Source organism: Phalaenopsis equestris, unplaced genomic scaffold (assembly GCF_001263595.1).
Source record: "Phalaenopsis equestris unplaced genomic scaffold, ASM126359v1 Scaffold000002, whole genome shotgun sequence".
Lineage (NCBI taxonomy): Eukaryota > Viridiplantae > Streptophyta > Magnoliopsida > Asparagales > Orchidaceae > Phalaenopsis > Phalaenopsis equestris.
Window position 1 is genome coordinate 39370433 of NW_018164444.1, and position 25857 is coordinate 39396289.

Sequence of the window (25857 nt, forward strand, 5' to 3'; positions counted from 1 at the left end):
TGAAGAATTGCCTCATGCTTTATTTTTAATGCCCTCGCGTTCATAATACGGAATTATTTTGGTCGGGACTGTAAAATTTGATGTTTTCATTCATTCTTTTGTTCCTGTCGATTCTACTGTTGAAGATCTGTTGTGGTTAATTGCGCAGGATTTTAAGATGCGGTTATTTGCAAGGGATTTGCTTTTTTTCATTTTATCATGCCCTTTCATCTATGTTAGATGCACGAATAAAAATGATGAGTTTTGAGGTTTCATGAATCAGTAATCTTAGCTGAAGTAGGATACTAGTTTCTATCTGTAAGTTCCAGTTAGAACTGTGTTCGTGAATCTATAGCTTGCTTTATTATTAGTTTTCGAAAGTTTGTTGGTTTATTTTGGATAATGATTGGTTATTTATCTAGAATCAGTTGTTTTCCAAACACACAGACCAAACATCCAGTCAGGTTATCCGGATCAGCTGGTCATTAATAGATTATCAGGATAAGTTGGATAAACTGCAGCTGCCCCAAACTGATCCTAAATCTTTAACGTGTAAAATTTGAAGTATTGATGTAAAAAAGATGATGAATTAAATTCAATTTAGGTTAATTTATTGTTTTATGTTTTGTTATTATTATGCTTTCCACATTGAGTTGACCCACCTAGGGTGCAGGGGACAATTCCCCCCTCCCCTTTCAAATTCAAAATTTTTCATATATGAGAAGATAATTTGATCTTCTTTGTCTCCCCTAAAATACCAGTTTTGCAACTCATGAAATATCACTTTGCTATTTATTATCTTATCCCCTCCCACGTTGAGTATATGGGACAATTTATCCCCCTTCAAAAAGAAAAATTATTAGGTCAGGACTCTGAATACATCCGAAGTCTAATGATAGAGCGTCACGTGGCAAGTGAGCCCCACAAATTTTAACACTGAACAATCTCACTATATTGTGGTGGGCCCACTTGACACGTGGCGCCCTACGATTAGACTCTGGACGCAAATTACGTTCGGAGTCAGGATGAATATTTGCTCCTTCGAAAAAATGATTGTCGTGTCATTATTTTCACAAATATTACGTATATTTCTTGATAGTTTTTAGAAAATTTATGATATTTTTTTTGTGAATTAGATATGCTAATATGTGATAGCTATAAAAAATAATATAAAAATTAAAAGAACGAACCTTCATAATACTCATAGTAACTTTATAAATTGGATTCACTGAAATAACTTTGCAGTCACTTTAATAAAAAATTGCATTCTTCTATGACGAACCTTTGGTAAACTAGTAAGTTGTTTTAGGTTTCGTTTGGAGGAATTAATGCGTGCGGACACCACATGCATCTCTGCATGCGGTGTCTGATCCTGATCGTAGATCACGGTGATCTGCGGTCATGATTATTTCCGTTTAAAAAAAATGATGGGGCCCACCAAAATACATCGGGACCATAAAGTAGATCAGGTGATCTACGATCCGGATCGGACACCGCAAGCTGCGTGCGGTGCCCGATCCGTATGGAATAATTTTTCTTCCGTTTGAGACACTTTCTGTTGGCTGCAACATATTTATTTGGGGAATTGTTTCTTAGAAATTTTTGTAGCGGGAGCTTTTTTTTCAATAAGCACTGAATTTTTATTTTTTGTTCTCCCAATCAAAATTCTATTTCATTACCCAATAAAATGCAAGCTTAATATCTCACTTAAATTTTAACAAAACATGAGTGAACGGGAATTTTCTTCTAGAAACGTGCATCCACTGCATTCTCCAATTCTCCGCTGTCCCTAGGGCTGTCAAAAAAGCTCGTTGTTCGCGAACAGTTCGTGTTCGGTTCGTCAATGAGTTCGTGTTCGATTCGTTCGATAAGTAAACGAGACAAACGCGAACAAATTTTTTTCGTTCGGTTAGTTAGACGAACCAAACACGAACAGTGATGCGTTCGTTCGTGTTCGAATCGTTATTGTTTGAAATATAAAATAATATAAAATAATTATATATAAAAAATTTATTATATTTTAAAACATTAAATTTTATAAATTATAATATATAATAAAATAATAATATTAATATATTAATATACTATAGTAGTAATATACTAATATAGATATTGTATATTTATATAATATAAGTTATATAATTAATATATAATATTATTTTTTATATTAATATTAGGGATGTCAAACTGGCTCGTCGTTCGCGAACATCTCGTGTTCGGTTCGTGTTCGGCTCGTTCGTTAAGAAACGAACACGAGCTTATTTCAAACCAACTAAATTTTAAACAAACCGAACACGAACACACAAGTTTTGTTCGTTCGTGTTCGGTTCGTTTACACCCCTAGCTGTCCCACGCATGGCATCTCATCGCCGTCTCCAATCAATGGCAGCCACTTGCATTCAGACACAATTTGTTGAACGATTTTCTTTAATTTTCAATCAGAGGCGATCGTTACGCTATTCTCCTGATCTCGCTCGCGCGAGCGAGTCGGAAAGTCGAGAGAAAACAAGCAAGAAACAGGTAGAAGGAAGCCGCAGCTACAGTCAGAAGAGATTATTTCAAGTCGGCGATGGCGCAGCTGCTCTCTTCCGTATCGGCGGAAGTCTTTTCCAACTTTCGGAACTCGTCGTCGTCGTCCTTGCGCTGTTCCGGAGATGGCTTGCGGGGAGCTGTGAATCACCGGCGGTCTGGCATCAATCGTCGCCGCTCATTCTGCAGGGGACAAAGACGAAGGGCTGACGTGGTTGTAGCCATGGCCGAAGATTCGTTCTTTAAGGAAGATTTTGCTGATGGCTATTATGAGGTTCTGGGGTTGGTAGGTTTGGAAGATCTAGTTATGCTTATTTCTGATGAATCGTTTATTTTATTTAGCTATCTGTGTCAGACTTTGAAATAAGGATTGAGGAGAAAGAATCTACTTACTTTCCTGCTTATTTGCTCCTCAATTGCTGTATAATTGTAAATATGTTTTAAGCTCTGGCTTTTGCAAATTGAATAGCCCCATATAATTACTTATTACAGAATCACCTAAGGCATGGTGCATCTGCATACATACACAGTTCTTCAGGGAACCTTTTTTTGTTCCATGTTTTATTTCTGGTGAACATATACTGCACGCTGAAAAACGAGCTGGTATAGTGAATATTGATATGACGCTATCAATTGCGTTATAGATTATCGATTTTGCACATAAAGGCGATTAATCCTAAATGTCATAGAATGAGAGACAAGATTTTAGTGTGCCCAATCCGAGAAGAAAAATCTATGGGAACTTCCAGTAATACTAAATGAGTTATAACTTTTCACCATTCCCTATATATTGAAGAAGGAATCACAAGAGGATGGAGGATGGGATGTTGGGGATTGTTATCGGCAGTTTTGTTTAGGATTGTTGTTGTTGTTGCTGTTTTTTATTTTATTTATTTTTGAATTTGGCTTTATGAAGCCAGACTCACGCATGCATCGCAATATAGACACTTGAACACAAAGTCTCATGGATAGAGGCAAAGCTCCTTACCAACTGGCTATGTGTCAGGCGTTAGTGTAGTATTGTTGTTGCCATACCCCAGTAGCTACGGTGCAAATCTCATGGAGACAAGTGTGAAATAATCTATATGGGAGATGGATATAATGTAGATCTTATTGGACATGGCTACAATGCTGGTCTTTGCAAGTTCTAAAGGAGGCGACAACAATATGAAAGTTGTGGTGTAGGAGAAATGACAGCAACACAAGTGAAGGCAGCGATGGAGGTTTTGTTTGGTGATTATTGCGGCATAAGCAAGGTTTATAACACAAGCCTTACATAAGATGGTTACAATGCTAAAAATGTTTGTAGTGTACGTCTTGCAAGTGATGGCTGCAACACAAGCAAGGTTTATGACATGGGTATTGCTGGTGATATATATAAGATCAACCCAAAAGTAGATGATATATATAAGATCAACCAGGTCGACTCACTTTAGTTCTGTCTCTGTCTCTAGTTCTCGGAAAGGAACCAACTAACACATTGGTGAAGTGTGTACCATTGTCTGAAGAAACCAAAGTATCATCCATTAGATTTCTTAGCTCAAGTAGATCTCCATTCTTCTTCCTTGTGGAAGTGTAGACCTGACATTTCTCATCCGAAGATTGTTTCTCATTCGGATGAGGTGGTAGTGCTGCATTAGAAAGATTGCCAACAGTTGTGCCCACAAGTGTATGTGAGGTAGGAGTTGTTGCCTCTACGTCTGATACTTTATGAAGATGGGGAGCTGCAAGGTTCTCCTGATTATCAGTCCGTGTAGGTAGGAGTTCATTATTTTTTTCAATAGATTTTGAAATTGTAGGTTGCTCAGTAGGGCCATACAACTTCTCATCGATCGCAGAAACAATATTTTTAGGGGGAGGGTCCAGAGGGGCAATAAAATCAGACACAAAATCCTGTCCTGTTGTAGTTTTCTCTCCAGGTGGAACAAATATATCTTTAGATTCATCCTTATTCAGTTGATGTTTAGATTTTAAATTAGGATGAAACTTATGACATTTATCAAGATTATGCCAAACATTTACAATGAGAACAATAAGAAGGTCCATGCTCTATGACGATTTGTTTCCAATATTCATTATGGTTTATGCCGAACCAGACTTCAACAACATCAGACAAAGTAATATCTCTTTCCACAAGTATTCTGACCACAGAAGACCTGATAAGGTTGAAAGTGGTTAGATAAAGTTTCATAGGAACCCTAAGTATGACACCAATAGAGTAAATAACCTGATGATGAAAAAAGTGCAGTTTGAGACCAGGTAGATTAAACCATAGACTAAACCATACCGATACCAGGTAGATTAAACCATACCGATACAGTAGAAGGTTCATGATTGGGGTCAAAATCAGGAGACCACTTGAGTAGTTTCAGTGGTTTGCCAACAATGTTAAGATATTTTATAGAAAAAATCTGAGTGTAGTCTTCGGGCATGGTTAACTGAATCAAAACATGTCTTCCATCCATGAGCCTCATTTTCTACTTTCCTGTTAATTTGAAGTCATCAAAACTTTTCCTGATAACTTCCATAGGTGGGTGTCCCCTCTAAAATTTTTTAATAAGAGCATATTTGAATTTGTCAGTCAGGGTTGAAATTTCTGACTCAAAGATAAAGAGTGTTGCGTTCCTACTTTTCCTGCTTGCATTCTTAATAAAGGGACAGTCACCTGTAACGTCACAATTCTCCTTATAACTTGAGGGGAAGACAACTGCCGTCTCTCATTGAGGATTACCCACCACATGGGCAAATGAGGTTTTGTCAGGTTCAATCGAAGAAGAAGGAAGCTCCATCACAGCAAGAGAAGCCTTGCAAGTCCGGCAGAGGGTAAAAAAGACAAGTCGAAGAGGTTTGGGCAAAGCTGCGCAGAAGACCGAGTGCACAGAGGCGAAGTAGCGGCTCGACAGACAAACCGCAGCTGAGGCGACACCGCAGCGGGAAGAAGAAACTGCAGCAAGACGAGGCAGAGGTGACATCGCAGTAGGAAGAAGCTGAGGCCCTTCGTCATTGGGCGCGAAAGAGAAGAGGACGATCACAAAGGAGATTGACGAGCACAAAGTCTTCGTAGTCGTCGTCAAATACGAGAACTTTGTCGTTCATCACGAGAGGTGGATTGAAGGCCGAATCAAACCAGGGTTTCTCCATCTGGCGAAACCCTAGTAAAGCAATATATATATAAATCAAATAAGAAGTTTAATGATATGATATAATTCAATAATTAAATGTATCCTATACTTTGATTTGGGTTCACCTATAGGAATTCACAATTTTAAGAATCAATCACAACGTTAAAAATGAAGCTTTCTATTTGCACTTTTTGTAATAAGGCTAGTATTTAAACTTTTAAATTATATTCTCTTCAATTTTTTCTCAACCGTGTCCATTATTTGCCACTAAAACTTGATAGCACTATTGTACTTTTATTTAAATGCTCTTTTAGATGTTGTCATATCATTGTGATGAATATATATTTTAGAAATACTACGATTATACATCATATAGATGTATAAAAAATAGATTGAATTAAATGAAATAAACATATGAATGATATGAACTGCATAGATTAAGTGCATGTGCATATTTGACTGTGATGAAGTTCACCCATTTATGCTATTAGCGAAGGAACACTAAGGTACTCATGCACGTAAATGAGAAAATATATTGATATTGAAATATCGTAATTGACACAATTTTAGATAGTCATTTTGCGACGATTGTACATATATAAAATTATATCGACATGTTATTGATATAATAAAACATATTAAATGTTATGAAATATTTTGATCGCTCATATTCTTAAATTATCAAATATTGTTATATTAATTTATTAAAAAAAATTGCAAAATTAACTGACATGCATATTGCTTTATTTTCGTTACGTTATTGTGGTTTAGAAGTAAATATACTCACCAATATTTTTAACTCAGTATTGTTTTAAATTAACATTACATGTTTAATCATTTCATTAAAAGATGAGCAATAAAATGTGGAAATGCATATAGAAGACGTGAATGACCCGAGCTAAGGTAAAAATTTAATTGTATTAATTTACTTTATTTTCTTTAGTGATTCTTTCATTTCATTTCGATTATAAATTGTTAGCTATAAGAAAAATTAATTTTCACCTTTCGAGCATTTGTTCTCGCCTGGTTTAATTCCAAGCCCTGGGTTGTGTGGAGAAATGTCCACAAAAAAAAAATTTCTAGTCCGCCTGCTTCCCACAAAGCGAAGCTTCGCCCTCCTTGCCTCTCTTATTTCGCGAAATAAGAAAGCCCTACCTCCTGTTTTTCGCGATACAGTAGGAAGCCTCCTCTAATTCGCAAATTGAAGTAATCTTGCTCTCTTCTTCTGCTTGGCTCACGAAACCGAGAGGTCTTCTCCCTCTTTTTCTTTCAGTTGGTGTCGAGGAAGAAGCTAGCGGCGGAGGAAGCTGACAACATAGAGGAAGAAGCAGCGGTGAAGAAAGACATCAACTTTGTAATTCCTTGAAATTGAGATAAGTGTTTCTTGTAATTGTCGAGACGATCGACTGGTGTAATTTCTCAAGTAATAAAATCCTTTGCAACTTCATAGACGTGGGCAAAAATTATCGAATCACGTAAATCTCTATGTGTTCCGCTGTGTTTTCTGGTGTAAATATTCTCGTTCTATTTTTCGTTGATTTATATATATATATATATATACCATAACAACTGATATCAGAGTCATGGTTCAGATCTAAAGAATGATGATGTTTGCAAATGAAGTGAAGGTTTTAGGAATCGAAAATTTGATGACATGAATTTTGGTTACTAGATGATGCAGATATACTACGTCTACGGGAAGAAACTTGATCTTCCATTATTAGAGAAAAGACCGAAAAAAATAGATGAAATAATAGAATTTGTTGGATCAACAAATACTGTGGGTTATTCGATTGACCCTATCGAGGTCCGTTGCACACAACGTCGTCAAGGAAAGGATAACTACAGATCTCATGACAGTTATGTCAGGTATGTATGAAAAAGCATCGACGAATAATAAAATATATCTGATGGAAAAATCATTCAATTTGAAGATGACTGAAGGTACGTCTGTTGTACAACACCTGAATGATTTTAATGCTATCAAAAATAAATTATCGTTTGTGAAAATTGAATTTGATAATGAGATACATGCACTGTTTTTGTTGGTTTCATTGTCAAATAGTTGGTAAACAATGATGACGATTGTTATTAATTCTGTATGTAAATCTAAACTGAAATATGATAATATTCGTGATTTGATTTTGGCTGAAGAGATGCGCAGGAAAGATTCTGACGAGATCTCTGGTTTGAGTTTAGCATTAAATGTTGATTTCAAAGAGATATCGCATGACATGAACTCAATCAATGAAAGATCAAAATCAAAGCACATAAGCAAGAGCAAGTCATTGTCTGGTAAACAAGTAACTTGCTATAATACTAGCAAAACTGACCACATAAAAAGGAACGACAGAAGTTCGAAGAAGACGGAGAATGATAGCACAAATGTGGCAACTGAAGAAACACAAGATGTACTACTGCTAACAGTTCATATTTCTATTGATGACATAATAGTGAATTCAGAAGTTTCTTTCCATACAACTTTCCAGTAGAAATTGATGCAAAATTATGTTACAGGTGACTTTAGGAAAGTATATATGACATATGGAGAAACTTTGAATGTGGTAGAAATTGGAAACATTGACATTGCACTTCCAAATAAGAATAAGTGGACTTCGCAAAAGGTCAGACACATCCTTGAACTGAAGAAGAACCTCATTTATGTTGGGCAGCTTAATAAGTGTGAACATTCAGTAGTGTTCTCAGATAACACTTGGAAGGTAGCTAGATGAGTTTTGATACTGGTTCGGGGTAAGAGAACCTGTACGATATATATGACTATTGGTTTAGTTAACAATGTTGATACTACTGTTGCAGAGAGCACAACAGAGTTGTGACATTGCAGACTTGGCCATATGAGTCAGAAGGGCATGAAAAAACTTCAATCCAGAGGTAAACTAGCAAATCCGAAGTCAGTTGATCTCAACATGTGTGAGAGTTGCATTATGGGGAAATAGAGGAAGATCAGTTTCTTGAAAAGTGGCAAGACCCCAGAGGCAGGAAAACTGATTTTGTACACACAGGTGTGTGGGAACCTTCTGCAATGACATCTCTCGGAGGCTCTCATTACTACGTTACATTCATTGATGATCGTAACAGAAAGGTATTGGTCTATTTCTTGAAGCATAAATCAGATGTATTTATTGTGTTCAAGACTTGAAAGGTCATGGTTGAGACAGAGACATAAGCTGAAATGTCTAAGGTCTGATAACGGTGGTGAGTACATTGATGGCGAGTTCAAGGAGTATTATGCAGCTTAGAGAATCAGAATGGAGGAGAATTTCAGGGACAACACAGCAAAATGGTGTTGCATAACGCATGTCCATGACCATTAATGAGTGGGCTAGAAGCATGAGATTGCTCGCCAGACTACTACCTACCTTTTGGGCAGAAGCGTTTAGCACTGCAGTTTATTTGATCAACAGGGGGTTATCTATTTCATTACATTGTGAATTGTCTGAGGAGGTCTGGAGTGGGAAATATGTTAAATTTTCTCATCTTAAAACTTTAGGTTGTTTTTCATATGTTCTCATTAATCCTGTTTTTCATAAGTGAAAGAAGTGTTATTTTATTGGCTGTAGAGAAGACATTTGTATATTGTTTCTGGGATGATCAGTATCGGAAGATCATAAGGAGTAGAAATATGATTTTCAATGAAAAGTTTATATACAAGGACAAGTTCAGTACAGTTTCTGAAACAACACTGCAAAATTTGAATTGGTAAGGTTTGATAATTTACCAGAGGTCACAGTGCAAGACAGAGGTGCAGGTGATGAAGAGAGTGGGTCCGGGGCACCCATTCCTATTATTCCGCAGTCAGTTTCAGAGTAGTTCGCCCCTACAATTGCAGTTCGTAGGTTAGAAAGGACTACACGTTCTCCACAGCATTATTCTTTAACTTTGAACTACATTGTGTTGACTGATGGTGAAGAACCTCAGAGTTATGAAGAAACCTTGCAAGATGAAAATTCGAGCAAGTTGGAGCTTGTCATGAAGGAGGAAATGAATTCTCTGCTAGAAAATCAGACTTGGGAGTTGACAGAACTTCCACTTGGGAAGAAGACATTACACAATAAGTCGGTGTACCAAGTAAATATTAAGCATGATGACAATAAGTGGTACACGACTAGACTTGTTGTAAAAGACTTTCAGCAGAAGCATAATATTGATTATTTCAAGATTTTATCTCCTGTGGTGAAGCTCACAACCATCAGAGTGGTACTGTCTATGGTGACTACTGAAGATCTCTTCCTTGAGCAGTTAGTTGTGAAGACAGACTTTCTTCATGGGGATCTTGGAGAAGACATCTACATGCACCAACCTGAAGGGTTCGTGTTATAGGGAAATGGAGATTCAGTTTGCAGATTGAAGAAAAACTTGTATGACTTGAAGCAAGCTCTTAGAGTGATACATGAAATTTGATAATTTCATGCACAGTGCAGGGTACAGTAGATGTCAGGCAGATTATCGTTGTTATGTTACGTACTTTGACAATTCTTATATCATCATACTGTTGTATGTGAATGATATGCTTATTGCAGGGGCTGGTATTGATGAGATCAAAAATCTAAAGGAGCAGATGTCAAATTACTTTGTAATGAAGAATTTGGGAGCTGCGAAGCAAATCCTTGACATGAGAATTGTCAAAGATAGAGGCATGTTGAGACTCTCTCGGGCTGAGTATGTGAAAAAGGTACTTAGCAAGTTCAATATGGATAAACCAAATCAGTTGGGCAGTCACTTCAGACTCAACAAGAATCAGTCACCTAAGTCAGAGGAGGAACGATATCACATGAGTAAGATTCCTTATATTTGAGCTATTGATTCATTTATGTATGTTATGGTTTGCATCAGACCAAATATTGCCCATGCAGTGATAGTTGTTAGCAGATACATGAGTAATTATGGAAAGGAATAGTGGGAAGTTGTGAAGTAGATATTGAGGTATCTAAGAGAATCTTCAGAAACTTGCTTGTGTTTCTCAGCAAATAGTTCAGATGTACAAGGCTATATTGGTGTTGATCTAGCCGGAGACATTGATACTAGAAGAAATACTACGGGTTATATTTATACTCTTGGTGGCACAGTAGTGTCATGGAGCTCTAATCTGCATAAAACAGTTTTGTTGTCTACTATAAAAGCTGAGTATATAGCAGTGTCAGAGGCTGTAAAGGAGATGATATGACTACAGTGTTTCTTGGAAGAATTGGGCAAGAAGAATCAGAAGGACATTATCTACAATGACAGTCAAAGCGCATATTCCTTGTCATAAATTCAGCATTTCAGTCCATGACCAAACACATTCAGATCAGGTATCACTTCATACGATCATTGTTGGATGACAGACATTTGTTGCTTGAGAAAATTTGTGGAAGCCAAAACCCTGCTGATATGCTGATAAAGGGTGTTACTCTTGAGAAACTGAAGTTGTGTACAACGTTAGTTGGTCTTCTAGCTTTGAAGACAGTGACTTTGAGTTGCAGAAGTGGATGATATCAGTTTGAGGAAGAAGAAGATACAACCAATGTACCAGTCTCCAAGTAGAAAATTTGTTGATTTGGAGACAGGTCCATGAAAGAAAAAAAATTCCAGTCCGCCTGCTTCCCACGAAGCAAAGCGAAGCTTCGCCCTCCATGTCTCTCCTATTTCGTGAAATAAGAAAGCCCCGCCTCCTGTTTTTCACGATACAGTAGGAAGCTTCCCCTAATTCGCAAATTGAAGTAATCCCGCTCTCTTCTTCTTCCTGGCTCGCAAAACCGAGAGGTCTTCTCCCTCTTTTTCTTTCGACAATTTTCTTCTTTTGCTCGAGCAACAGGATTCAGTTTCGAGGAAAAAGTCAGCGGCGGAGGAAGCTGACAACGTAGAGGAAGAAGCAACGATGAAGAAAGGCATCAACTTTGTAATTCTTTGAAGTTGAAATAAGTGTTTTTTGTAATTGTTGAGAAAATCAACTGGTGTAATTCCTCAAGTAATAAAATTCTCTGCATATTCGTGGACGTAGGAAAAAATTGCCGAACCACGTAAATCTCTGAAGTTCTGCTGTGTTTTCTGGTGTGAATTTTCTCGTTCTTTTTTTCGCTTCGTCGTCGGTCGTTCTATTTTATATATATACACCACAACAGGTCGGGCCATGATATTTCATTCCCACTAAAAAAGCCTCCTATTAGAATTGGAAGACATGTTCTTTTCTATACAAGCAAGTATATTTCAAACTATTTTTGGCAACTCCTCTTGAGTCCATGGAACATATCAGTCTTTTTTAAACCTTTAAGCATTAAAGTATTTTATGACCAAAATCGCTTGGTATATATTCTTAATAGCCTATCAAATTTCAAACCACAATGCTTTATTTTTGAGATCATAATATATTTCGTGCAACATATCTTAAATGTTTTAGTTATATAGAAGAGGCATGTCTGGCCAATTTTGGCTCTATTTAATTTATCAACGGAGCGATCACCATGGAATTTTCAGCCTCCAAAGTCGTGTAGCCATTTTCCTCACAATTTTATTGTTTTGTAGCCCTAGTATTTTAGTTGATTTGTTCTTTGGCTTAGATCACCAGCTGAACGAATTGAGTCACTACCTCCCAATTTATATTTTTTTTGGATAGTTTGAAGAAAACGATACCTATTGAGATCACTCCCTCCCAATTGAGGGTATTCTAGATAATTTGTAGGAAGTGATGTTGATGAATCATAAGAGACATCTAGGAACCATAAGGGACATCTAAGAGATCTCTTCTTGTTCCAGCAATTATGATTGTTTTAACCCTAAGGAAAATTGAGGGCTGACGTTGATACCACAAAACATAGATGAAAAAAAACATTTCTTTGTTTTTATTCGTTCATACGCCCAAGATTCATTTTCTGGATCAATTATGATGGGAAAGGAAGCTAAATACAGGTGGATCTCACTTAAAAACAACAAAAACAAGAAAAAAACCATACTACAAAGCAAAGCAGGGAAATTTTTTATTTAATCTCTGCAAAAGAGATGCGCCAGTTGAGAAATTTTTGTGCTTCCATTTAATCATGTACTTCCGATTGCCATGTTGTAATCTTCATGCTATTGATATTAATTGTGCAGTTCAAAGTAAAATGATAATATATTTAGTAAAAATTAAATAACTAATATTGTCTGTAAACCTTAGCTGATGAGATTAAAGGAGGGATTTGTGTTCACTAAAATGGATTTTTGATTGCTTCCATATGAGCAAGAATTCCTTCTTTGATATGGATCATTCTTGTTTTTTTTTTCTTTTTGGTTGAAGATTATGAAGTAGTTTTGTAAAAAAAGAACTTCTGAAACTAGAGGATATGAAATGCCGTGCATGCTCGCCACTGAAAACATTTTGCTTTCCCTTTTTTTAAATTTTTTTCTGTTTTACTGCATTTCATATTTGCAGCAGCGTATGCATCTTTCTCTCTGCAAGACAAACTAGTCGCAAGAATAGCTCACTACATGCATACCCACTCAAATCTTTAACATCCATAACATCCAAAAAAAAAAAAAAATACCATCACAATCTTTTTAAAAGTGAAATACCCTTTTTCATGCATAGGTTTATCACACTAAGGTGTTATAAATGTAAATATCAAACTTCGAGTGTTAGATATGAAAATACATAAAAATTGTGTGTTGTGTCTGTAAAATTCCCTATTATATATTAGCTCTAATTTTATCCATAAAATTGTCAATTCCAGCTTCCAGATGCCAGTCCACAACAGATAAAGCAAGCATATTATAATTGCATGAAGGCTTGTCATCCAGACTTAAGTGGAAATGATCCAGAGGTTACAAACTTCTGCATGTTCATTAATGAAGTTTATGAGGTGAGCATTCTGGCATGAGTTCAAGATGAATTTATCAGAGTGGCATTTACATACATACCCACCCAATTCCTACATTTTAACATATCTAATTTCTAAACTTTAATTTTTTACATTTATGCCACCTAAATCTTTCTTACCACAACAACATTACTACCCTTTTAACTTTTAAAAAAGTGAAATACACCTTTTCCAGCACAGGTATGGTTTTATGTATGTAAAAATTGATGTATTAGATATGCCAATAAATAAGAATTGAGTGGTATGTATGTATATCTTCCTTTATCAAAACCAGGTTCAAGGTTTTTATCGGGTAAGCTGACCTGCAACTTAAATTAAATCTGAAAACTTTATGAAGAGCAGGTTCTTAGCGATCCTTTGCAGCGAATGATATATGATGAAATACATGGGTATGCATTGAGTGCAATCAACCCTTTCTTGGATGACACTGCTCCCAAGGATCACGTATTTGTTGATGAGTTTAGTTGCATAGGTATGTATGCTTCAAAAAATTATTTCTAATAGTTGGGCCATTTACATACATACCACCCAATTCCTACTTATTTACATATCTAACACCTAAACTTACAATTTTTAAATTAATACCACAAATCTTTCATATTAGTATATTACATAAAAAATATCTCTATTTTAACTTTTAAAATGTGAAATACACTTTTTCTTACATAAGGTGGCATATATGTAAAAAGTGAAGTTAAGGTGTTAGATATGCAATTACATAGGAGTTGGGTGGTATGTTTGTAAATCTTGCTTTATAGTTATATTAGAAAACCTTTATTGATTAAAATTGACAGTTTGTTAATTAGATCGAAGCGGACTAACCATAAAAATGTTGTCCGGCCCTTCATGGATTAGCGCTTAACATTTTTTATTCTTACATGATTGATAACCTGGCATTTAAGAATTCTCAAGATCTAATATGAATTCTTCTCCAATTTTGTTTTTTTTTCTTGAGCGTACAGGATGTAAAAATTGTGCCAATGTAGCATCAAATGTATTTCGAATTGAAGAAGATTTTGGAAGAGCAAGGGCTTGTTGTCAATCCGGGAATCCTGCCTTGGTTCAAGAAGCGATTGATAGCTGGTGAGCCTTTAACCAATAAAGCATAGACCTGAACCAATACTCTATTTCATTTGCATAAGATTTTGTCCTGTTATGAGGTACTGTTTTTGCTTAAGATAGGATAATATTTTGGATTCGCACGTGTGTGTGAAATTTACATACACAGCACACAGTTCTTATTTATTTACATATTTCACACCTCAACTTTCATATTCACATAAATGACACTGGTGCTTTATGTTTATATTGGTTTATGGTTCGTTATTTTTGCTTATTTCAATCAATATATTTGGTATGTTTTCAGCCCAGTTGATTGCATCCATTGGACTTCTGCAGCACAATTATCGCTGCTCGAAGATGAAAAAGAGTGAATGTAAAGTTAATCTTCAATCCTGCATGCTTTAAAAATATATGAAGTCATAAATTGAACTTTTCATATAAATAGTAATATTTTTTATCTGCTAGCATTTTGACAAGTCTCCTAATTAGTCGTGTAAAATCAGAGTATAGAACCATCGCCTTCAGAATCCGTGAAGAAATTTGGATTCTAAAATTATTAAGGGAATTGGGATGTACCTCCCATAAGTTTATACGAATATTTTGTGACAATCAAGCAGCTATTGGTAATGCAAAGAATTATGTGCATCATGACAAGACCAAATATATTGAAGTTGATAGACACCTCATCTCTGAAGATGTTAATTGGGGAATTATACAGCTCAGCGGTATCCCGACACACTAACAAGTTGTTGATGTCTTCACCAAAGCCCTTCCTTTAAGCATCTTTGCACAGTTCAATATACCAAGCTTGGTTTCCACAATACCTATAACCCAACTTGAGGGAGAGTGTAGAAATCTGAGAATATCCAGTTTTCTCTCTTTCTGCATCAGGTGGATCTGCCACTAGATTTCAAAATAGGGAAGATTTGATTGGGGCTAACTTAGGAAACTATTTATTAATCTATTCCTTTTTATTCTACAACAACAACAAGCCTTTATCCCACTAAGTGTGGCCGGCTACATGATTTTTTCCATTGTGTCCAATTGAGTGTCATATTTTCATTTAATTCTGATAACTTAAACTCATTTTTTATACAATATGCCCAAGTTTTGTTAGGTCTAACTTTACCCTTATTAACATGAGTCGAATCTAAAACATCTATTCTCCTAACCAGATCTCCAGATGGTCGACGTTTAATGTGACCAAACTATCTAAGACAACTCTCTCTAATATTATCTGCCGCTAGAGCTACACCAACCCTTTGTTTGCTACATTCACTTCAAATTTTGTCTCTAAGTGTCAAGCCACTCATCGCCTAAGCATTCTCATCTCAGCAATACTTAACCTAGTTCTATGCTTCTCTTTTAAAGGCCAACATTTTCTGCTAAAAAGCATTGCAGATCTCACCACCATCTTATAAAAATTTCCTTTTAAGTTAAAGTGATAGTTTTCTATCACACAATAGACACGATGCATTCCTCCACTTTAACCAACCAACATGAATTCTATTAATAACATTCCAATCTATATCACCATCACTTTGAACAATAGACTCAATATAACTAAAATGTTCACAACTCTTAATGATTTGATCACCCATAGTTACAACTCTGTCACTAGATCTACTACTACTAAAATTACATTTCATATATTCAGTTATAGATCTATTTAAAGAAAGGCCTTTAGACTCCAATGTAGACTTTCATAATTCAAATTTTTCTTGAACTCTTTCTTTATTCTTATTCACAAGAAGGATATCATCAGCTAAAAACATACATCAAGGTACATCCTCCTATAAATGTCTAGTAAGAGCATCCGTAACTACAATAAAAAGATATGGGCTTAAAGCCGACCCCTGATGTAATCAAACTAAAATAGAAAAATACTTGGTCAATCCTCCTATTCGAATACAATTAACAACTCTAGTATAAGTATCTTTAATGACTTCAAGTCATATCAACACCTTTCTTTTCTAGAACTCATAAAATAACTTCTCTTGGAACCTTATTGTAAGTGTTTTTCTAAATTAATAAAATTCATATGTAGATTCTCCTTACTCTCTCTGTACTTCTCCATCAAAATTCTCAATAAATATATAATTTCCTTGGTAGACTTGTCTGCCATAATTCAAAGTGATTATGAGAAGTCTTTGTATCACGTCTTAACTTATGTTTAATTAATCTCTCCCTTAATTTTAATGTATGATTTATTAACTTAGTTTCTCTATAATTGCACATTCTTGTGCATCCCCTTTATTCTTAAAAATGGGGACCAAATTACTCTTTTCCCATTCCTCAAACGTTTTCTTAGTTTTAAAATAATATTAAAAAGTTTAGTAAGCCAAGAAACTCCTAAATCTTTTAAATATTTATGCACTTAAATCGGGATATCCTCAAGTCCTACTGTTTTTTCTTGTTTTATTTTCTTTAAAGCCTCCTCAACTTTCTTTTTTTACTAATGCAACAGTAAAAAAAATATTATTATTATTTTTATTAATGATATTATGACCATTAAGATTGATCATTTTTTTACAATTTTTTTTTTAAAAGTTTATCAAAATATTTCACCCACCTATGTTGAATATCTTCATTTAAGAAAAATATTTTTTGATTTTCGTATTTAATGCACTTTACTTGAATTAAATCTTTACTTTTATTTTTTCTTTGTTTGGTTAATTTCTACATATATTTTTCACACTTTTTAATATCTAATGTATAATAAAGATTACTAAAAGAAGAATCTTAGCGTCACAAATTGTTCTTTTAGTCTCTCTATAAGTCAGCTTATATTTTTTTCTAGTTCTTTAAGTTTTTATATTTAAATCAATTTAATAACAAAATTTTCTATATTTTATATTTTATTGCACACTATTATTCCACCACTAATTATTTTTATTTATAAAAATTTTATCTTTTGATTTTCCAAGTACATCTTTTGTCACTTATTTAATATTACTTGTTATTTTTTTCCACATAGAATTAACTTATTCACTATCTCAAATCTTGAAATCTTAAAGTTTACTCATAAAATTAAATTTATTTGTGTATTTTTTGTGTCCCATCTAATTCAATGATAATGTTTCATTGTATTTTTTCTTCCAACTTCTCATTTTAAAATACATTGCTAATAATCGACGTGAGCACTTAAATTTTCATCTGGATAGACCTTACAATTTTTACTTTCTCGACCATCCTTTTTTCTCTTTAGAAAATTTTCAGGTTGTGTTTATTAGATTCATTCTTATAAGTAATAATATGCTCATCTTTTTTCTTACATAAAATATTAACAATAACAAAATTTATTATGATTGTACCTTTTTTATTAATCACTCCAAAATCATAGCCACCATGAATATTTCTAAAATCTTAACCACTCTACTAAATTGTCCATTTAAATTTTCTCTAATAAAAATTCTTTTTTCAGGAGGTATCATTTGTATTAATTATTCTAGGTTATTCCAAAATTTTCTTTTGAACCTATATCTAAATCTACTTAAGAAGCATAAACACTCATAACATTAAAAATCTTAATATTAAAAATATTTTTCAGGGCTATAATTCTTTCTCAAATATATTAAATTTTATAACAATATCTTTTAAACTCTTATCTATAATTACACCTACACCATTTCTAGCACGGCTCTTACCTGAATATCAATGTTTAAAACCTAAGTTATAAATCTCTTGAGCATTTTCTCCAACTCATTTATTTTCTTTAACACATAAGATTTTTATATTCCTACTAACATTTCTTTCTATTCTATGTTGTTTTATTTTCATTTAATAATTTCCCTAAATCAGAATTAGATATATTTGATGAGTTTGTAAATAAGAAGGAATTGGTTCCCTTATATATGCATTGTACTTGTGAATAATGAAATCAACTCTCTTTTCATCCCAAAACCCATTTTCAACAATATATATTAGAGAGAATGATGATGACTCAATTTTAAACAGGTGGGGGGGAGAACTTTCTTTAGTGCGCTTGGTTTAAGATTTGTGTTTGAGAGAGACAGTGAGGTCGAAAGAGATAGAGATTGAGGGAGTATATGATAGATTTGATGTAATACATTACTTATGTATAATTGAATTGAATGAATAATCCTAGGTATAAAGTATTGATAGACTTCTTAAATTTTTAGATAAGCATCATAAGAATAGATAATGATGAGAATGCCAAAAATGGATTATTAGATAAGACAAATCTCTTATTTTGATAGTTGTCCTTGATTTTGATAAAATCTTTGAATGATCCTCCTTTTGGTATGGTAAACCCCCTTCCATCTTAGGAGAGGAAGTTGGGTTTTTTAATTTGAATTACAGCCAATCTTGCATCTTCCATACAGGCTTATGTGAGCCATGCACCCTTTTGACCGTTGAGCTTGACTGTTAGCTTAACTTTAGGCTTGTGTATTTGAGCCTGTATTTTGACTTGACTATTTGATGTTGGAGCCTTTTGGGTCAACAAATGAGATCATTTATTTAATTTGTAAAGTAAAAATTATTTATGATTAAATTTTGTATATTTTAATATTGACTCTTTTTATCAAACATGCTCTAAAATAAGAATTTTTGAACATGAGACAAAAAAAAAGAACACAGACACGCGCACACGCATGCACGCACGCGCACACACATCGATATCTGTTTCATTGAATTTGTCCATAATTGATTTCTCAACCAAAAAAAAATTTAACTACCATGGAAGTTTTTTAAAATTCAAATTTTCATTGATGCCATCTTCACAGGTTGGTCTGATGCTTGCTGGAATGGGTGGTGGTGCATCCACTGATGTTTTTGCAATGGTATGCTTGCATTAAATTCAAGCATATTTTAACCATTTTATTGTGCATTAATTTTTCATTTTATTGTAAAAAACTATTTTATAGTTTTGTTCATATCCTTCTAATAAGTCGTAACTTATGCAAGTTTTGAGGAAGGCATATAAAATTATAAATGCCGTAAATTTCTCGTCATAAATAGGGGTGCAAATGAGTTGAGCATGACTGGATTGGAATCTTGTTCGGTTTGGTTCATTAACCATCAAGCTGAATAAGAATGAGCTCATGTTCGTTGATTTGTCGACAAAATTCTTTTTGTGCAGCTCATTTATTTTTGAGCCGGACATGAATAATTCAAGTTTTTGACAATCATTTGCATCTATAATTTTTTTCATTTATATATATGAGAGAGGGAGATAGAGATTTTGTTGACCAGAACACAATCAAATTGGCTTTTGTTTTGTCTTTTACTTTTTCAGTAAAATTAATAAAATGTTACTGAAGCATAGCTTGTTTACTTGATGAATGAACTAAACACTGATAATTATCAAACCAAACAAACGCTACTTACAAACTTCAATCCTTTTTTTTACTCATGGATCAAGACAATCCAAGGGTTGTTGACACCTAACAACTCAAAAATTATTGACGACGCTAAAACAAAATGATTTGGGAACTCGTATGGAGCTAATTTTTATTAATCTATAAAGTAGCTGACGAAATTTCAGAAAATTTCAAAGAATTATAATGTTGAATTATACTCTTCTAAAAATGAGAACACTTTTGTGGAGACATGGGTTTGTAGACTCCTATCAGCTTAAAAAAGATATTGAGGGTACTAAAAAGATGATTCGGGAACTATTATGGAGCAAATTTTATTAATCTATAAAGCATTAGACAAAAAATTCAGAAGCTTTTAAAGAATTTTAATGTAGAATTATACTTTTCTTAAATTGAGAACAATTTTGTGGAGACTTTTCATCCATGCAATGAATTTCATTATGCTTTTTTACTGTTGGTTAGATTTAAAATTTTGTTGGGGTCTCTGCTCCTTCTCTCTAATAATTCATTGAGCCTCTTCTCAACGAACAACATATCATTGTATATATATATTCCAGGCATGCAAAAGGTGGGAAAAGCGCCAGGCAAAAGTCCTGGTATGATCTTTAATTTTCATCTCAATTTTCTGTTTTTTCTAAAACTTCTTATTGGACTAGTCCTTTAGTGAGCATTGAGTTGATGTAAAACGCCTTGGAATGGAAGTACCAAAATCGGTAAAAAGTGTTAATTTTACCTTTTAATTATGGGGGCATTTACATGCATACAACCCAATTCGTATGGATCTATAGATCAAATGCCTAAACTTTAATTTTTACATTTATACCACACAAATCATTCATATCACATAAAAAATACCACTGTTCTAACTTTTAAAAATTGAAATACACCTTTTTATGCGTTGGTTAGGTGGCATATATGTAAAATTGAAGTTTTGGTGTTAAATATGTAGATACATAAGAATTGCGTGGTATGTATGTAAATCTTCCTTTATTTTAATCTAAAATGCTTGTCTTAATGGAACTAAATTACTGGGGCAAATTAGATGCTACCATGTATAATCATTAGCTTTATTATTGGGATCGATTACTCATTATTTATTTTCTCCTCCCGAATGCTACATAAAGTGTCAATTTTATTTTGTTAAAAATCATTATAATTTTTTTATATCTGTAACAATCTTTGCATTTATTATTTTTCCACATTAATTTTATTTAATATCTTATCAATGCATCATTTTTTTTGCTTATGCTTTTTCCAGTTGGTTTTACTCTCGCCCCTTCTCTTTAAGAAAATCATCTCCTAATCCTTTTTGTTTGTTTTCATTTTATAATTTTTTCAAACCTCCATTTTAAAATTCTTATTTTTATTAAACTTTACTGTTTTTTTTTAGTTTGTTGATACCTTTCTTATATCATACTTTCCATTAAAATAATGTTTATTTTATTTCTCATTTGCTTTATTTCTATGGCTTTGGAAGCTTCAATAGGCTTTTTAGTAACTTTATTTATGAGCATAGTGGGGAAATATATACATTAAAACATCATTTTTCCTAGTTTGTAACATAATTGCATAAGCTTTTTTATGGATTCAGAGAAAGGCTAAGCTGAGGATGATGAAGCAGAAGGATTTTTATGATAGAACCGGGTCTTGGAGCAATCTTTGGGGAAATCTGAGACGTTATGACAGCACAGGTATTAGCCTCTGGTCCTTCATACAATAAGATCTAAAAAATAAACCGCAAAAAATTGAATTCAATCATGATTTTTTAACAAGCTGTTCATTTTAGTTTGCCTTTAAAATTCTCCCAAATCCAAACTTATTTGTGCTGCATGCTTCTTCATTGCCTGTGAATATATCCACTGAAATATACTCGGTTTCAGAACACCTAAACAAAGAAAGGTTGACATAAATCCCATAAAAATCCATTGATTTTTCTGAGGACCCGTTGTTCTGGCTAGTCAAACAAAAGTGTTTAAACTGAAATAATAATAGTGTAATATCAGTTATATTTCATGCATCAAATCCAAACACGAGAATATAACTATAAAATGTCCATCAGTATTTAGAAACAATTATTAAATCGAAATAATGAGATTTACTACATCCAACTATAAAAGAAATAATAGATGTTAAAATGATGCAATGTGAACAATTAAACACTAAATTAAACAATAATAAAACAAAATTAATTTCTCATTAAGTTCGATATGAGCAAAAATAGAACTATTGCAAATATATAAACAAAATTTAAAGGGGGTACGAATCACAACATCTCAATTAGCTATGAATATAATACAATCAGTAATGATAACGCCCATAAGTAGGAATGATACGTTTATCTCATAATAAAAAAATATATACTTACCTCGAGAAGCCAAACACGATACTTCTACGAATTCGACAGTTCGATTATCGATCCTAGACCAATTAAAAAATAAAATTAATTATGCAGTTAAGTTTTACCATTACTTAGATATATAATCTAATAGAAGTTCATTACTATTATTATTACTTTTGTTATTAATTTATTATTATAAATAAATTATGAATGTTGACCAACAAACATAATTAAAATAATATTTGAATTTTGTTTTATTTTGGGAAAACGGTAAATACCGAAGTTCCGCGCGATATAAAGAGGAAAGGGGCGAAGAAAGAAAAAGAAAAAAAAATGTTCATGTGATATAAGAGGAAAGGGGCGAAGAAAAAGGTAAGTTTTGATTCGTACACGATTAGAGCTGGTTGCGAAGCAACAGGGACATTGCGACGTAGAGAGAACGCGGCGTACAGATGATCAAATATTCTCCTCCTGCTCCGACATCGTAATCCTGCCATGATTGGAGCTAGCTAGGAAGCATCCTGCTGGTGTCTATCACGATAAAACTTGAAACAAAGCCTCTGCGGCTTCCGAAGTTCCGCGCGACTTCCAATAGTCTGCACTGGACGTGTGGGGGAATTTCAGGATAGCGGCTTCTAGAGTTCAGCGCACATGAAACCACATTCGGAAATTCCGAACCTCTTAATTTCGGCCTAAAGGTGTTTTGAAATCGTATGCGGAGTAATGATTGTTAAGAAAATAGATGAGTTGAGAAAAATTGGAGAAATTAGTCAGTTAAATCAGCTTTGGTATGGAGGAGCATTTCTCGGCCATGGAAGGGAGGTTAACGACCCTAGAAGAAATGAAATGATAAATACATAGTCCCACACAAACTCTCTTCCACTTGCAATGGGATCGAGCAACATTGTTTAGAAAGGACGCGACCAACTGCAATCATAAAAGTTCAGGCGACATTAGGGCAACGTTGTTGCCTCAGGTGGATCTGGAGCTGCGGGATCGGGCAAAGGAATGGGAAGCAGACTTGAACATCAGCACTTACAAGGAATAGCACGACATCCAGACGGCTGGAATGAGAGACATCGAACAAAATGGGACGGCGGGCGATTCAGGGCAAGAGAAGATCTATTTAATTTATTTTGACCCATAATAGGGAATCATGGTCTGCTTCCAACTGCACATGCATCTTTTGTTGTTGCAGCCCTTTAGGCAAAGGTTGGTTCAAGTGCCTATGAGGACAGACAAGCTAACTAAGGGGCAAGCTGGACTTATAAAAAGAGAGAATTCAATATGGGTCTCAGAATAGAACCCTGCTTCATAGGTGGAATAAATATAGCGACAGAATTATGGAGGTAGATGTCAATCTTCGAGGTGGAGTACAAGCATTGGTGGGTGTGTCGGGCGGAAGAGTATTTTGTTGTGTATGGGTTAAATGGGAAGGAGAAGCTCAAAACGTCAGGGTTATATTTGGAAGGGAAAACCCCAATATGGTTTCAGTGGAGGGAGGCTGGATACTGGATCTGCTCATGAGAGGAGTTTAAGGATTGTTTTTTATAATTTTTTCAAGTTATTCAGGAAGGAGACCTACACGGGCAATTCCTTGCATATACTCGGGAAGGGACTATTATGGAGTATAAGAGAGATTCAAGCTATTGTCGTGGCTGTAGAGAAGATTTTTTGAAGCAATATTGGAGGGGAACTTCATGAAGGGTCGAAAGCCTAACATATGTGTAACATTTCGTCCGTTGAGACCGTAAAATTTAGGAGAATTTGTGGGATTATCGTAGTTTGTTGAAGATCATAATGCAATGGAACGGGCTAATAAGAGTGTCATGCCGAATTGCAACAACCATGAGGATACTAGAAGCTCAAATAGTGGAAGTCCAGTGGGAGGGTTGACAGGACAAGAATCATGGGCGACAACAGTCAAACATCTTATAAAGACAAATTCAGGAGAAGCGTGCTAAGGGTTTATGTTTTTGGTGTGATGAAAAGTTTACCCAAAGACACCGTTGCAAAAATTGAATATTACAAATTCTCACAGTATGCGATGAGGACACAGATGATTAATAAACAAATGATGTTGTGGAGGACCACCTTCATTTTTTTCATCTTGATAACAAGGTGGGTTTTTTTTTAGGGCAGTATTGTTACGTCAGTGCTTAAGGAACAATGTAGTCTTTTATGAGCCTAGGGATAATCGGCTTTTTTTATTTATTATTGTTTAGTATAAAGTGATACTAATAGGTTTAGGGTTTAGTATGCTCGAGATGTTATTTGGAGTCTTAGGTTAGTGTTTTGGAGAGATTTCATACCTCTCGAATTATAGGAATTGGAAGAGATTGCCTACCTCTCAAATTGTAGATGCTTATCTTTAAAGTTTTGAATGTTTGATGTTTTTGCAATAAAATATTTTTTGCCCCCAATCAGCTTCATCATTGTGTCTGATCCAAAATCATTATGAAAGACATATATTAGACTTTGGGCATTCAAGTGATACTATTTAAATTAACATAAACAAAAATTTAATCAACAATGATTTTAGTTAGGGCTTGTTTGTGATCATTTTTATCTCTTATTTAGATTTTTAGTTTTATTTTTCAAGCTTTTATTTAAAAAAAATATATATTTATTTAGTGTAGTTGTATATATTTTTATTTTCAAAAATAAATGAGCTTGTTTTTAAAATCACTTAGAACATTTAAAATTTGCTTTGAGTGTTTTTAAAAATAACTAAAGATTTTATAATATTTCAAACATATTTTATTTGAACTAAAATAAAATAAAAATCAAAAGTGATCCCAAATGGCCTCGTAGGAGTTGTTTGGTTGCATGCATTATGGGTGTAGCGTGAAAGATTTCTATCATTTTTATCTCAAAGGCATTTTGCTTTACCTAAAATGCACACTATACTAAGTTTTCATGTAGCATCTTCACTGCAAATCATCTTTGCTGCGTGTCTCAAGTCGAATTAGAACTTTTGCCGTGGTGCTGAAGAGACCCCAAAAATAAAAGGGGCATTTACATACATACCACACAGTTCTTTTATATTTGCATATTTAACACCTAAATATTTTTATTGACATGCATAACACTCAAATATCTTAAACATCACATCAAAAATACCCCCCTTGCTAACTTTATAGAAGCAAAATACACTTTGTCATGCATGAGTTTATAACACCAAATTGTTGTAAATGTAAATATCAAAGTTGAGGTGTTAGATATGCAAATAAATAAGAGTTGTGTGGTTTGCAAAATGAAAAACCAAACACATTATTGAAAAACTATCTTATTATTATTCGCAGAGGAAGAAGTGAAGGAGAGGTCTAATAAAGCAGCAACAGCAGCAGCAGCAGCAAGGAGATGGAGAGAGTACTCCAGCAAAGGTGCTGATAGACCTCCTACTCTCAAACTTCCAGACACTATCTCCAAATCTGATTAATATAGAAAAATAACAAATTGATAAAAATACTTCTTATTCCAATGATTGAGATGCAAATCTTGTGTATTTATAGGCCATTCAGGTACTTTTCAAGGTCTACAGATTCCCTGATAAGTTACTGTTATCTGAAATCCTATTCTTTGTGCATTTACTCATCACATATAGTTATTTATGAAGCACATTGATGTGA

At 34.1% G+C, this 25857-nt stretch overlaps 1 protein-coding gene across 1 annotated transcript; it reads left to right on the forward strand.

The window, feature by feature from the left end:
• Positions 1–2331: 2331 nt before the first annotated feature.
• LOC110018028 lies at positions 2332–25857 on the forward strand. Its single transcript, XM_020715242.1, is given in 10 exon segments — positions 2332–2794; positions 13337–13465; positions 13826–13955; positions 14446–14566; positions 14850–14907; positions 14909–14923; positions 19294–19350; positions 20445–20483; positions 21479–21578; positions 25531–25857. Coding segments are annotated over 10 exon segments (1032 nt in total). The 5' UTR covers positions 2332–2548; the 3' UTR covers positions 25668–25857.